The sequence below is a fragment of the Limanda limanda genome, chromosome 19, assembly GCF_963576545.1.
Source record: "Limanda limanda chromosome 19, fLimLim1.1, whole genome shotgun sequence".
Classification (NCBI taxonomy): Eukaryota; Metazoa; Chordata; class Actinopteri; order Pleuronectiformes; family Pleuronectidae; genus Limanda; species Limanda limanda.
This window is the reverse complement of record NC_083654.1, coordinates 19,056,807-19,072,429: the sequence shown is the minus strand read 5'-3', so window position 1 is coordinate 19,072,429 and position 15,623 is coordinate 19,056,807. Positions and strand designations below refer to the sequence as shown.

Genomic DNA, 15,623 nt, shown 5'->3' with positions numbered 1-15,623 from the left:
AGAAAATGAATCTGTTGCAGAAGTTTAGCTGAATTTTGTCTTTCACTTTTTAGAAAAGCAACGTCCTCCCCCGGTTTATTCAGTATTTCATTGGACCCTTAGTTTCACTCTGGGAAAAATAAAGTATAAGATAATATAATGTCAGTCAGTAGAGGCCCAACAATTCACTTGATTTGATTTTCAAATTTCACACGTCTTGGTTTTTTTCCAATCAAGATCCAGGATTTATTTCCCGGAAATCAGGGGAATCCTACACCAAATACTCCAGATAATATTTCATGTTTCTTTCTTGACTCGTGTGTCATCTCGCCTCAAGTTTCCCTTTAATCTGTTCACATGTATTTTGCGTAACCCAGGTGTCAAACAAAAATGTGGACGCGTGAGATCTAAACCACAGGCTGCTCGAGGTAAAACATTTTCGCATGCGGAAGTTTCCAAAGCATCGGGACGGATTCTGATCTGTTTGGACAGAAAGAACATCGGCAGCATTTCTTTCAAGTGACTGAATATTGTATCACAGAGAGAGAGGAAATAATAAAGACAAACTTGAGTCTGAAACTTTAAAATTTATTTACATCGTATTGAGAGTCTCAGGTTCAGATAAACCTTACAGGACCGTGTTGAGGAACTGAGGGGGAATAGTGATTACTGTAATTAAATTAGCATGAATAATGATGACAGGGTTCAGATTACAGGATCATATTCAGGCTCTGTACTCGCAGCCTCACAAGTCCGGGAAAATGAGATGAAATACTTAAAAAAAAGGATAGAAAAATAAACAAGACAGCATTTTTAAAATCAACAACAGTATTTGGCATTAAAAAGAAAAAGGACACGTCTAAGAATACAGACCCTTAAATGTTGCATGGTCGCGTGTTTTTTTTTTGAAGGCCATGACAAGGCATGCAGATAAAGTAAAGAGAAAACGCAGAGATTGCATATTGTCTCATGTTTTTTCAAATGTGTGTCAGGGGCTAATGATCCCATTTGTCCCTACGACACCAAAAAGCCCGGCCTCTTAAAAACGTGCCTCTCTCTTTCGTAATCTGACCTGCGTTAAAAAAAGGAAACAGCGTGTCTAACAGGTTGTGATTGTCTGAGCCACACAGGGTTTTCACAGCAGCAAAATAAAACCTCCTTTTCAAAAGGAGCCATAAAAGCTGATGTTGGGAAATTAGATTTTCACCAGTAAAATGGTCAAAATACTCAAACTGGGAACCATTAGCGGAAAAACTGAGAGCAATCAACACCAAACACTCTTTTCCTAGGAGACCTTTTAAATACAGTGCAGACAGGACAGTTCAATCAAAACGTCTAACTCAATAACAACAACAGAAATATGGGATTAAAAGAAAGTAACACTTTGGATAGTATGACAATGCAGTGATATATGCATCCAACACAAAATCGTACACAATTTCCCTTTGAGATTAATGCGTTTGGATGATGGTTAAAAAGGCACAATATAAATATGAACAGGCACACGGGTAACACAAACGAGTAACACACAAATACACAATCGTAACGGTCGAGCTGCATGTGTGTAAAATCTTCTTCGGGCTCAGTATTGTTCAGTCGTAATCTCAGATTCAGGGAAGTTGTCGCCTCTCCCCCCCCCCACTCCCCATTTCCAACAAGCAGCTGAAATAAAAAAATCCCTTTTTGAAATACAGTTAATGAGCAAAGGAGAAATGTATTGCACAGTCGTCGCCGCTGCTCCCCCCCCCCCCTTTAAGAAGCTGTGGGTCACCGTGACGAAAACTCAAAGCAGTAAAAGTCATTGAGGTGGGGGGGGGGGGTCGTAGTTAAAAAGGTTCAACAAGCTGAAATGACTAGTCAGCAACTATTTTGATCATCTAAGTCACTAAAATGTGTTTGTTTTGACACTTAAGGAGAATTTTTCATTTTTTCTTGATTCTCTGAGACAGTGAATTGAACATTTTCCCGTTTTTTCACAGTTGAAATTGTTGCTGCTGCTGACGTCATCAGCCACAGACACAAGATACTGATGTTCATACCATCGTTTGAGAAGCTTGAGCCAGATCTCCTGATTCATTATAAATTGATGATCACAATAGTTGCTCATAAATCTGATAAATTGTTGCAGATTTAGACAAAAACGAGGCGATAAAAAGTTATTAATTGATAATGAAACAGTTTTAAAGAACTGTTCAAACAAACGACAGCTAAAATAACATAAAACCTGAAACAGAAGCTGAAAAAACATGTCAAGAAAACGCCTTTGTAAACAAAAATTACTTTTTGGTAAAAAATGATCGTCGATTTCATCAACAATGCATTTCTGCTTTCGTAGCCACAAAAAATAAAAGAATATTGAAATGAGATTTAACAACAAGCCAGTAACACATTGGCTGTATTATATCGCATAGGACAGATATGACTTTAAATACAATTCCATCGCATCACCTTTTTAAAAACATTGAATCCAAATTCGCCTCCTCAGGGGATTTCGAGGAAACGAGACAAGAAAAGTTACCGATAATTGTCGTCGTCCTGTGAAAACCAAGCGATCATTATCAGCTTCATGTTAAAAAATGTTTCAGGCAAAAGACGACTTTTAAAAAATCACTTGTAGCTGAAGAAAGAAGAGACGGCTCTCAACCAGCCGAGGGAAACAAATCTTATTCTGAGATCCGAGCGGCGCGTCTCACATCTAACACAAAATCAACTTCAGGCAACTTCTAATACACGGATATTATGTCCACACAGGGAAAATGAAGTATACTCAATACCACTGGACGGTTTTTGAGAGTTCTGTTGATGGCTGCACTTGAGAGATGATTTAAATACATTGAGGATTGGTGGTGAAAAGTGTTTGTTCATCCAGGAACCGGTGATTCTCAGCACACGCCTGCTGACCACGGATCACACACTCACACTGGAGGAGGTCAGCTGACTGACCTGTGGTTTGACCGGGGGAGCAGCAGACGTCTGGTTTTCTGTTTTTTTAAAATCCCATCTCGTACCTTGTGTTAAAAACCCGACTGGCTCAAATACAAACATTATTATTTGATTCTTGATGAGGGTCAGAAACTAGAAAGTCAAGTGATTTGCAAAGGAAACTGCAAAGTGATGCCTTCAAGTCTTTGAACGAGTGCAGAACAACCCAATGTTTGCTTTGATATTATTCTTTCAAATAATACAGGGTCTAAATATAAAGCTACAACTACTCCACGAGAGAAGGACATTTAAGAAGAACGGCCCTTTGGTTGTCAATATCCAGACAGAAAGAGAAATATAAAAATAAACAGGATAGCGTTTACTGCAGGAGATCTTTGATAATGAACAAAGAAAATGAGGCCAAAGACCGAGGAGGAGGAGAAAGTTAAAATCTGTCTTCCCTTCTGTTTCCAAATCAGTGCCAGTCTCAGCCGTGGTGAGGTTAGCTGCCGAAAGGGGGGGGTGCCGGACGTGAGGAACCTTAATTCAGCCGACGGCTGCGTCCAGTCTGTTACTCACAGTCTCGGCTCCGCCCCAAAGTCCGTCTCAGTTCATTTACCGTTTCACACCGAGGCGTCCGTCGTCCTTTAGAGCAGATTCTAAAATGCGAGTGTGTATTGTTGGGGTTCTGAAGGATTTTTTTTCACGCAGTGCATCTCCATGAGCCAACAGGACCACGACCACGTCTTCCCTTTGAGTGTACGACATTCAGCGCAGCCGCTCCTCTACAGGAAGTCCAGTTCCAGCGCTTGGTGCAGGGACACGAGGTCGCCGTGAGTGGAGATCCTCCAGAAAGGCATGTTGTGCTACAGGGAGACAGACAACACATTGATGGGCTGGACAACTTTTAAACAAACAAATCTAGAGTTTCAGTGACTACTTGTATTTGAACGTAGAAAGTACTTCCAGAGGGTACAGAGACATGTAAATGAAAATCAACCTGTTTTGCTGCAAACTCCTCGTCTCGACCGTCACCGATCACCACATAAGTAACTTTCTTCCCGAAGCGAGAAATGATCCTCTCAAAGCAACTTTCTTTTCCTGCATGGAGAGAAGAAACAGCTTTTCTCTTAATGACTGACTTTAGCACAAAAGAGCCACTTAAACTCTACATAAAGAAATTAATATAGTGCAGATTTTGTGCTTTGTATTTGGGATCTGAACCTATTTTGGTTGCACTGTAGATGTTCTCGATGGGGAACACGTCTCCCAGGCCGTAGAGCAGGACCTTGGCCAGCGCAGGAACCAGCTGAGTGGTGGTGACCAACACGTTCATGCACTTCCCCCTGGGAGTGGCAATCAGACGTCAATTACATTTATTAAATTAAAGTTCACAGTTCTGTGGTTAAGATTATCAGCATGAGTCAAATTAAGAATCCTGAGTAATCCATGTTTTCACCCTGTTACAAAGGACGGGTACTTTTAGGATTTATTCATTAACGTAGATAAATAAAACCAAAACCGACACTTGATAATGTTAAACAAAACTTAGCAGAGGCTCGAAGCCAAACGTGTGGTTGTGTCACAGTGGCTGTCTAACTCAGGCCTCAGGCTAAATATTCATCAAACACGGAGTAGTGTGTGTAAACAGTGAATAAACCAGTGTCAGCCATTGAGGAGAAAAACAGAACATGCTGGTTCACATTTTAATAAGTAAAGAGCAACACTGACAGTAATGTATCTGACCTGGACTGGATGAGCAGCAGAGACTTGAGCGCTGTGCTGAGCCAGGCGTCCGTCACGTTCTCGATCTCAGACTGAAGTCGTCCGAGCAGCTCCCTCTTCATCGGACTCAACAGACCTGGAAAACAGTAACTTCCATTCAGAGGATTTCTCTGTAAAGTACACATCCTACATACGAGCAGGTGGAGACGTCACTATCAAGGATAGTAAACACAGCTAATAAACTCTGGGGTTTATTTTTCTGGCGTACGTTTCCTTTAAATCTCCAGGGTCTGGTTTTACAAAACAGGTCAAACAAACTCAACTGGCTCCAACCTTGAACTCTGACTTTGTCGTCTGTAAGCATCGCCTTCAGGTCTCTGTTTCAGGTGGGTTCTTTTTTTTTAAAGTTATTCCTTTATATGCAAACCCACCTCCAACACTTGCTTTGTAGCTGTTGTAGATCTCTTTTAGCCGGCGGTATCGAAAGGCCAGTTTACGCATCCACTCCACTCCTCCCTGGACTCCGGCTGTGGTTCCTGTTGCTCCTCCACCACTGGGCCCATTAAAGCCATCGGCCAAGAAGTTGTAGTTACTGAAAAGCAGATTAAAAAAATAACTTGTTGGTCACGTTCACAGAGAAAAGTATGTAATACAGCTAATGTATGAAGAACAGTGTGTAACACTACCTCAGGTCCTGGCCATTGTCATCAGAAGCCACGTCCTCAACATGGACTTGATCACATTCCTGAAAGAAATCAAAGGAAATAATCATGTATCTCAACTTCAGTGGCTGAAAATGTGTAATATAACATTAGACATACAACTGCGATTTCTTTATAGCCGGTTTTATTTTCATTTTACTTGTTTTTTGTTTTTTCTTTCCTCTTTTAATTTAATAAATGATGTATGTAATCAACTATTTATTCTTATTCCCCCTCTTTTTCTCTTGGAGTGAGCACTGTTTGATGTTTGTTGTTCTTTATATGCATTGTACACTGTACTTGAATACCATGTATAACAATAGTGTATACAGATGAAAAATGGACAAAGAAAGTAACTGTCTGAAAATGCATATTGTTTTGTTGAAAACTAAATAAAAAATAAGTAAAACAAAAAAAAAAGACATACAACTGCGAGAGGTTTGAGGTTTGACTGGTTTATAATAACAGCCTCTTATTTCTCTGCTCACTGTACCTCCAGGTCATTGAAGAACAGGTGAGTGTCGGCCAGCTCAAAGATCAGCTCCTCCATCTGCAGACCCAAGTTCAACACCGTCGCTGGGTCCTGAACAAACACAATCAGATGAACAATATGAGTTCAGATGGTAAACTGTGTCACACTGTGTCACTTCATGATGCATTTTCCTTTTACAGAAACAAACTAGGGCTGCCACTAACGACTATTTTTCTATCGACTAATCGGACGACTATTTTATCGATTAGTCGATTAATCTAAACGACTAATTTTCCTCCAAAAAAATCAAATTGACCATTCATTTCAGTTAATTTTATTTTGACAACAACAAACTGTATGTCATCGTATAATGCAGCACAAAACAAAATGTAAAGAAAGGATCAAATATTAAAGTGCAAAACTGTAGGTTTAAACTAGCAACTCCAACGTGATAAAAATAAATACAAAAGAGGGCATATAAGTTAAGTCAGCAGTGCAACTCAAAAAGATATCAAAGTGTCTATTTAACCCCTTATCAAAATAAAAAAGTTAGGTCTGCATATTAAACAAAGTGCAACATTTTTAAAGTATAAGAAACAATGGTGTCCAGCTCAAAATCAAACGTCAGTTAGACATGTGTGTTGTAATGTAACAATGTCAGCATGTCCACATGTTCGGGACTCAGTCATCGATGACGTCGACGAATCGCGGCAGCCCTAAAACAAACCTTGCCAAACTTCTGTGCGTAGGAGCCAGTGAGCAGCGAATGGAATATGATGATGGTCTCATCCAGATCCCACAGAAAAATACGCTACAAACAGAAGTGAAAACACATTAAAATTGTTGCATTAAAAAAGAAACCGTATACCACTACAGTTCAGTTTGTGGCCAACCAGTGAGCTGCGTGGTTACCTCCAGATCGCTGTCTGCCGGGGGGGAGTTCTCAGACTTCTTCCCTTTTCCTTTAGCTTTCCCAACCGAGTTCCTGCGGCCGACCTCGTCCTGCTCTCTGGCATCAGCAGGGAGCGCCACGCTGATGGGAAGAGCTGCTCCTACTGGGAGGTTCTCTGGTGGAGAGGCATCTTAGTATAAGGTAACAGAACAAATGCTGATGAACAAGTGGTGACAGATGATTCAAATAAATACATATTCAGGAGTTAGAGTAGCAGCTATCCCAATGGACACAAGACAATCATCTAACACTGAGTATGAATCATGCAAAGCGCTGAACTCACCTCTGGGAGGAAGTCCGGCTGAGGCCGCCTCCTCTGACTTCACAGCCGAGTATCCCGCCGGCCCCGCCCCCTGCTCGTCGCTGCTGGCCAGCCCGGCCGGGACGTAGCTGGGGGGGAGAGTGTAGTACTGAGAGAACTGACTCGGACCCAGAGAGTTGTAGCTGCTGAATTCCTGCAAGAATTGGAGAAGAAAAAGGGAAGATTGTGATTCACTCTACCTTCTACTTCACTAGATATTCATCATAACAGCAATGAACAGGGTTCATACACATTTTGACCAATGGATTTCCATGACTTTTCCATTACTTTTCAATAACTTTAAACCAAATTTCCATGACCGAACATTTTGTGAAATCTCGGTGTATACACAAAAAGTGACAAAATGTAGTATTCAAACTAACAATGAGAATTCCAAGGCATACAGTAAACCTTAAATGACACAAACCCAAGTATGCCTGCCTATATTTTGAGCGTATTTCTTCAAAAGCATATGAATTATTTAAAACTCAGCGTAAATGAACTAGGGATGGGCATTCGATTAAATTGTCTAAATCGATCGTCTATTAATTATGCCCATCCCTAAAATGAACGACATGAAAATATGAATATAACAAATTTCCATGACTTTTCCAAAACTTTTAGAAGATTATTTTTTCCGTGACTTTTCCAGGCCTGGAAAAACACATTTTAAAATTCCATGACTTTTCCAGGTTTTCCATGACCGTACGAACCCTGAATGAAAAGAGATGGAATAGAAAATATGTTTCTCAAGGGCGGAGGAACATTGGAATGACCTCCTGCAGATGCTTATTTAGTTAAAGTCTTAAATATGGATCTTTGCTTGTGCTGTTCAGTAAACACTGCATGTTGACTTTGTTCTATTCAATACGCTATTGTGCATGGCTGCTAATCTATAAAGACAATTCAACTGTCAGGATTTGTGACGTCAATATGAAGAGTTTTAACATTTTGATTTCTCCCAGTAACACCAGCATAGCTCCTACCTGTTGGGTGGCTGTGGTGGGGGCTGTGGTGGTGGCTGTAGCTGAGGGGATGTTGGAGTACACACTGGACGTTGTAAAACTGGAGCCTGGAGACAAAAGGGAACTCATGTAGAACCGTGCCAGCCGGGGGAACAACTCATTTCTTCACAGTGATTGAAGTGACCAACAAAGACAGAGGAGAAACAGAGCTGTGCTGCTGCGAGGACAAACTTGTTCATGTTCGAGTGCTTCTCGTATTTGCAGGGAGTGTGAACAGCGTTATCTCGTGAGGCAGAGTGAGGTTGCAGCTTGCCTTGGCTGGGGTATGAGTAGTGCAGCTGGCCTGGCTGGGTTGAGGTATATGTGGTGCTGAAGCTGAGAAACCCAGGCTGGCCACCAGAGGGGGCCTCAGGCAGCCCTGTCTCTGTTTTTATGCCTGGCCACATAGCACCTGAAGATGGAAGAGAGCAATGGAAGCAGAAAATGTAAGAGGCTGCGAGAGGAGTGGGCCGTTGAAGACCAGGGCAAAGTTAAGAAAACCAGTGAGGGTGTGTGGGGGCCTTGTGTGTTTAAAGCAGAGATCAGAAGCAAACCGATCCCACAGCACCGAAGCACGGTGAGGCCTTCAAAAGCAAATGAACTGAGGAGTGATTGTGGTTTTAGTGAGCAGAGAGTGTTAAAAAAAAGGGGCGGTTAGAGGAAGGGGGGGGAGGAGACTAACCAAACGGTGGGAGGCCGTAGGTTTGACCCGTCTGGGGGAAGGCCGAGTACACAGTGGACTGGACCAGAGGAGGAAAGCCCATCTGACCGGGGTACGTCACCGCGGGACTGGAACAGAGAGAGGGGAATTAAAATCAAAAGATATCTTCTATAGAAGTTTCTGCAGGTTTCAACATGTAACATTCAAGACTTGTTATAATAATGTCAAGTGGGACAGACATGAAGGACTGGCCTAAAAACCTTTTTATTCAAGAAGGCGTTTTTACTTTGAGTTGAGTTTTAGGACTTTGATTTTAACTATGCACTTGTGGCACTCGGAGATTCTCGGATGAAGATTGCCTTACAAATAAAATATATTCATTTATTTATTTATTAGTCCCAGACTCGTGTCCCCATACCTGAAGAAAGGGGAAGTAGCAGAGTGGAGAACACAACTGTAAACAGCCACACAACTAAAATACAACCACAGCGCACGACCTGTTCAGGCCTAAAATTAAAAACATGTACTTTCAGACCTCTTTAGACTTTTTTAAAAACCCTGCACTGTCTGACTCTCGATGGACAATTTAAAAGACATGCTCATCTCCTTTCCACCTTAGAATCTCCTTTCTTATCAGAACTTGGCGTCTACATCGCCCACAACACAGTTCAACCTCTTCACTCGAGGATTCAGGTGTGTTAGATCCGGTGGTTGCAGCGGTGGCCTCCAGCCAGATCTGTACAATGTCACCTTTCAACATTCTTCATGTCTATTCCACATTAAAACGTCATAAGTCATAAGGAGATTGGCATCTGTGCAATGCCGTGTACTCACTTGCTTCCTTGATAAACCTGTTGGGTGTATTCAGAAGTGCCCGTTGAATCTGTGGCTGTAAAAAAAAAACAAAACAAAGAGGTTGAGAGTTTGACAGATGAGTGGTTGTGATACTTTAAATCGCACAGTGTGTTGTTAGGACAGCTCGTACCAGAATGTGCATACGAGTTCATGGTGTCGCCACAGTCTTGAGACGCTGCTCCTCTGTCTATGTCCGACTGCTCCTGCTCGTCTGTAACCAAAGACGGATGTTTTAGTGAAAAGCTTATTTTTCCGGGAACGTTTCTGTCGTTTTTCACATCCTCTAATTTACCTGGATCAAGCTGAGCGGTGGACAGAGCAGAATACGAGTTCTCCTGCTCTGAAGGACCTAAACCAGCAGCTGGACTCCCATCGTCACCCAGAGCACTGGAAAAATGCACAGAGACCATTATGATTTTATACAATTTCTGCAGCTTCCATTCAGTCATCTAAAAAAACTCAAAATAAAATCAGGATCAGAATCAAACGATAAGAAATAGATTTTAAAGTAAATGACCAACCTGGAATCTTTCTCCAGTCCACCATCGATCTCAAGCTTGGCTTTCTTTAACTGCACACACACACACAAACACACACACAAACACACACACACACACAAAATCAAGTTTACAGACAATGTCTCTCTGCTGCTTCAGGGCTGTGATCTTCATCTTTTCTTCCCCCATACGGTCATGAGTACATTCACGTGAATACAAAATAAACGATTAGTGTAGCTTGAACTTTACTTTCAGCCACATCAGCAATTTTCAAAAACAAAACACACAGACTGGAAACTAAAAGAAGAATCACACTGAACTTTAAAGAGTGCATTTGCTCTACAGCATTAAAACTAAATACCAGCACATCATCAAAATACTGTAGGTCTGTAGTGTCATCATATACAATAAACATACCGTAGTGTGCTGTTAAACCGTATCTAAAACCCTAGAGGCGTATATCTAGGTATGAGACAAAGCATTAAAGAGCGTCTCGTTTCTTTGGGACTCACCGGCAGCTCCGGCAGCTCCTGCGAGTCGTCCATCTCTGCAGAGGAGCGACCCGACATGTCTGCACGCTCAGCCCACTGCCTCTACCTGCACCGCCTGTCCGGACCCTGCACACGACCACAGGAGACAAACACACAACACAGGCACAGAATGAACGGCCAGGATTTATGCCTTATGTAGGTTTCTGATAGCGTGACGTCCCCACCCTCCCCTCCACCCCCTCCCCTTTGTCCAATAAGTGCTCATCGATGCACACCCCACCCACTATCGCGTGCATGATCAGCAGGTAGGTGGCGGCGATGGAGGACATGGGACACCCCGGGTCTAATCTCCAGATACATGTCACCCTTACGTTGCTGGATGTCCCCGCCACGCTTGTGTTTGCGGCGGGATTAAGGAATTGTGCCACCCTACATGTGACCGGCCCTAAATTCAATGAAAACATATTCTCCAGAAGCATTAAGTGCTCAGGTGCAAGCTGTCAAATCAATAGATTGTCACCGGGGGATAAGATCTAACCTCGTTTTGTCCACTGCTCGCTCGACTGGCCGGGGAGAGACGGCACGTTTATCTAACTGACATAACGCAGACACAGAAAGAGAAAATAGGTCAGACGGCGAATTCTAAATCCTACGAATGTGTCCGGCAGCACGTTCGGTATCGAAGGTGAGCACCTGGAATTGGCCGGACCGTGAAACCCTATGTCGAAACACTTTTAAAACGTGATTAAATTAAATATCTACACATGTTCAGAGGCTCTGACCCCGAAACCGCTTCACTTATGTGAACGCAGCCCAAGTGATGAGCTGGTCAGCTGATATCAGTCTATCACAGGTACATCGCTATCAACACATGACATCCAGGGAATCATGGGATGGGAATCATTGGGTTACTGCCCTTACAAACACTGTTCATGAATATGCTACTTTAAAGAGAAACCTTATCAGCATTATCTTTGTCATTTATTATCAGAGGAAAAACAGAAATGAAGAGAATCAATGCAACGCTTTGTATTCTCATATTCACTGTGTGAAAATTATCGTTCTTGAGCAGCCAAACAGCGTTGAATTAAAATAATCACCACTCAAAGCTTATTTGACAAAAAAAGGACGACGTTTTAAACAAATTACCATTACAAATATTTACTTTTACTGTCGTACTTCGCCTGCAGCCGCAAGATCACTTTGTCTTACTCTGCTCTGACGGATTTGAAACTAAAACTCTGAATTTCTGAGCATTTTATTCTGAAATTTGGAAACAGACTAAATCAGCCGGCTAATAGAAACTTCTAATCATCAACTCATGCCTGTGTGATTCAGTTAACTGGGTGAGGGGGGGAGGGCTGCAGCCTGGGACCATGCGTAACATACCTCGGGCACGTTATCTGAAACACGAGCGTTCCCTGAATGACTTAACACGATCGCTTGTGATTACGTCCTCGCACGTGAACGTTCAAATCTTGATAAAAAACTCCCCACTTTTTTTGACAGAACGGAAGCCATTACAGCGTCCGTCCCACTGGCTGTTGCCCCCAGTAACCGAGCCAGTGTCACAGGAGGAGCATCCTCGGCCTGATACAGGAACCTTTGCCTCAAGGGTTTTGTCTCTTTGACCAAAAGGGGAGGAGCCTCAGGGCCAGAGGAGAAACCACAGACCAGGGAAACATCGGTAAATCTGAGGCCACGGATAATACAAATTTAAGTTCGAGTTGGAAATGATTTGGAATAAATCCTCATTTATTTGACAAACAGAACAAGGTTTATCTGGAAAGAACCACGTCATAGAGACATATTACGGGAGAAATTAGAGGAAATATTCACAATTAATATGCTAGAATGCAGCGATTAGTCAAAATTACATTAGCGTTTTACTTTATTTAGTTAGTTAAAGCTTCTCCAAGTCACGCAATATAATTTATATCTTCACAATTTACTTTCTTATTAGATATAAAGATATATGAGAGCAGTTATTGATGTTTACTTTATTTGCTGTAGCCCTAATAGTATCATTATTGTCAACATAACTATTATTTTGACATTATTATAAAGTATTTGTTGAATTCTTCACATTCAAACATTTAGTTGACCTGATGCATGTTTAACAATCAAACCTTTAAATCACTAAAGTGTCCAAAAAGGTCAAGATTATACCACGGATAATACAAATCTAAGATTGAGTTGGAAATGATTTGGAATAAATCCTCATTTATTTGACAAACAGAACAAGTTGTTGAATTATCCCAAAGGTTTCTCTGGAGAGAACCACGTCATTGAGACATACTACGGGAGAAGTTATAAGAAATATTCACAATTAATATGCATATCATATATATATATATTAGCGTTTTAGTTAATTTAGTTTCACATGCCCGTTAAAGCTTCTCCAAGTCAGGAGATATAATTAAAATCTTCACAATTGACTTTCTTATTATATAAAGATAAATGAGAGCAGTTATTGATGAATACTGTATTTGCTGTAGCCCTAATATTATCATTATTGTCAACATAACCATTATTTTTACATTATTAAAAAACTATTTGTTGAATCCATCACATTCAAACATTTAGTTGACCTGATGCATGTTTATCAATCAAACGTTTAAATCATTAAAGTGTCCAAAAAGGTCAAGATTATACAACGGATAATACAAATCTAAGATTGAGTTGGAAATTATTTAGAATAAATCCTCATTTATTTGACAAACAGAACAAGTTGTTGAATTATCCCAAAGGTTTCTCTGGAAAGAACCACGTCATAGAGACATACTACGGGAGAAGTTATAAGAAATATTCACAATTAATATGCTAGAATGCAGCGATTAGTCAAAATTATATTAGCGTTTAGTTTATTTAGTTTCACATGTCGGTTAAAGCTTCTCCAAGTCACGAGATATAATTAATATTTTCACAATTGACTTTCTTATTAGATATACAGATAAATGAGAGCAGTTATTGATGAATACCTTATTTGCTGTAGCCCTTATATTATCATTAGTATCACTTTAACCATTATTATTTACAATATTACAAACTTTTTGTTGAATTCATCACATTCAAACATTTAGTTGACCTGATGCATGTTTATCAATCAAACGTTTAAATCATTAAAGTGTCCAACAAGGACCAGATTTTGGTTTCAAATGTCTTGTTTTGACTGATCAACAATCTCAAAATCTCTGTTATCATGTTTATGATCAACAAAATAAACATTTAATCCTCACAATTCAGAAGTTAATACAGCAAATATTCAGCATATCTGCTTTTTTTAATAAAGTGACTAGAAGGACTGTTCGATTTTCAGTTTACAGTCGATCATCTAATCGATTAATTGACAGAGACGTGAATCTAACTGTCTGATTTCCCTTTATTGTTGTTAATATTAATATATTAGAAATCTTTGCCTGTACAGTGACAGATGATCATAACAACACTCTCGTCTATTCCCGACTCTCATGTCTTCATCGGCATGTGTTCCAGCAAATAGCCGAGCCGAGGACAGTTTGCTGTGAAGGTGAAGTCTGACACCAGACTAATCTCTGGAAGCAGCAGATGTTATAGGTTTGATTTAAAATCAAAACAACACATTGCGTTAAACGAGGACAACAATTATTAACTGATGTGTAACTGAAAAACGAGCAACCCTCACAGAACGTAGTACCCCGGCATATAGACGCCACCGGGCGAGCTTTGCAATAGCAGCGTTAGCATCCACATGCTAACAGTGTTACTACGCGTTATAACTACGGCATTAATGTAAAATACTTAGTTAGCTTGAGATTACTTAACGTACACGTTAGTATCGCTACTGTGGGGAAGGGGTAGCCGCCAGGAATTAGTTTGGCCCGGCCATGAAAGTTTCCCGCTCCAGGGATTAGCCGGGACCTGCAGCCATTGGAGAGGGGCTCAGAAATGGCAGCGTGTGCACGCAGCGGCTAACAGGGAAGCTAACAGTGAACCTAACAGTGAATTCACACAACACAGACACACAACACGGACACACGTCAGTCTCACCATCGAAGGACGAAGGACGAGTGTCTTTAAATCCGCGTCTTCATGTGAATCCACAGAGTCCAGCTTTGTCTGTTGTTAGGGATCACTATCTGGCAGGAAGCTGCGGTGCAAGGGGGCCACTGCGCATGCGCGACAGGTGAGAGGAACTAACGTTTTTTATTTAAACTCTATGAGGTCTAAATGTCAATAAATACACGTCATTGTCAAATAATTATTAAATAAATATGTCAACAGAGCCTTACTGACATTTAAAGCTAGCTGAGGCTAACGACTAAATTCAAGCTAACTTTTTAATTTGGATAATATTAAAAATGACCATCTCTTATTTACTGTCGAGATATTGGTAGAAAATATAGTTGATACAATATTGTTTATTAAGACATTGTTAAAATAACATAAGCTAACGTCCCTTCTCATATTAACTGTGGAAGATATTCAGATATTTTGTGTTCTGTCCAAAACAAAGAAAGAAAGAAAAACAATAGATATTCACACCTGGGAATCAGGCAATAGTAAATTGTATACTTTACTTTGCATATCTATCATTTAACTATCAAAATAGTTGTCAATTAATTAGTTATAGATCTAAATTGTCTCATTAATTGATTCATTTAAATTATTCCAGTTGTCAGTTGCTTAGATTGCCTCATGTCTTTATTAAATGTGTTAATAAACCTAATAACCCTAAAGAGGATATATGAAGATAGTGTAATACTATAATATTGTGTAAATAATCCTTACTTGCAGTCCTACTGTAACATATACATTCTTATGGAGAAGAAGTTGTAGGTAACTTTAAAAGTCGTGTGGTTGCAATGCAAACAAAAACTGTGAACTTTCCAACATCTTTTATTCAAGATTTTATTTGCCATTTCTGACAGATTACAGTTCAGTATTTCAGTTGATCATGTAAATCAAACTCTTTTACACAGTAGCAGTGGCATGAAAATAAATTACACATAAAAAATACAAAAACAAAAAAAGTAACGCTTCCAAATATGGAAGATCAATTTTCTAGAGCTGTGTGTTGCCTT

At 40.4% G+C, this 15,623-nt stretch overlaps 1 protein-coding gene across 1 annotated transcript; it reads right to left on the bottom strand.

The window, feature by feature from the left end:
- Positions 1-553: 553 nt before the first annotated feature.
- On the bottom strand, positions 554-14,667 carry eya3 (EYA transcriptional coactivator and phosphatase 3). Its single transcript, XM_061092966.1, has 18 exons — positions 14,590-14,667; positions 10,582-10,686; positions 10,094-10,143; positions 9,865-9,959; positions 9,703-9,783; positions 9,552-9,606; positions 8,739-8,845; positions 8,039-8,124; positions 7,035-7,206; positions 6,712-6,881; positions 6,527-6,610; positions 5,821-5,910; positions 5,313-5,371; positions 5,058-5,218; positions 4,648-4,762; positions 4,126-4,247; positions 3,902-4,002; positions 554-3,767 (listed from the first exon to the last, which is right to left on the bottom strand). The coding sequence occupies exons 2-18, from the start codon at positions 10,636-10,638 to the stop codon at positions 3,687-3,689; spliced, it is 1,686 nt and encodes a 561-aa protein (XP_060948949.1). The 5' UTR covers positions 10,639-10,686; positions 14,590-14,667; the 3' UTR covers positions 554-3,686.
- Between the last annotated feature and the right edge of the window lie 956 nt (positions 14,668-15,623).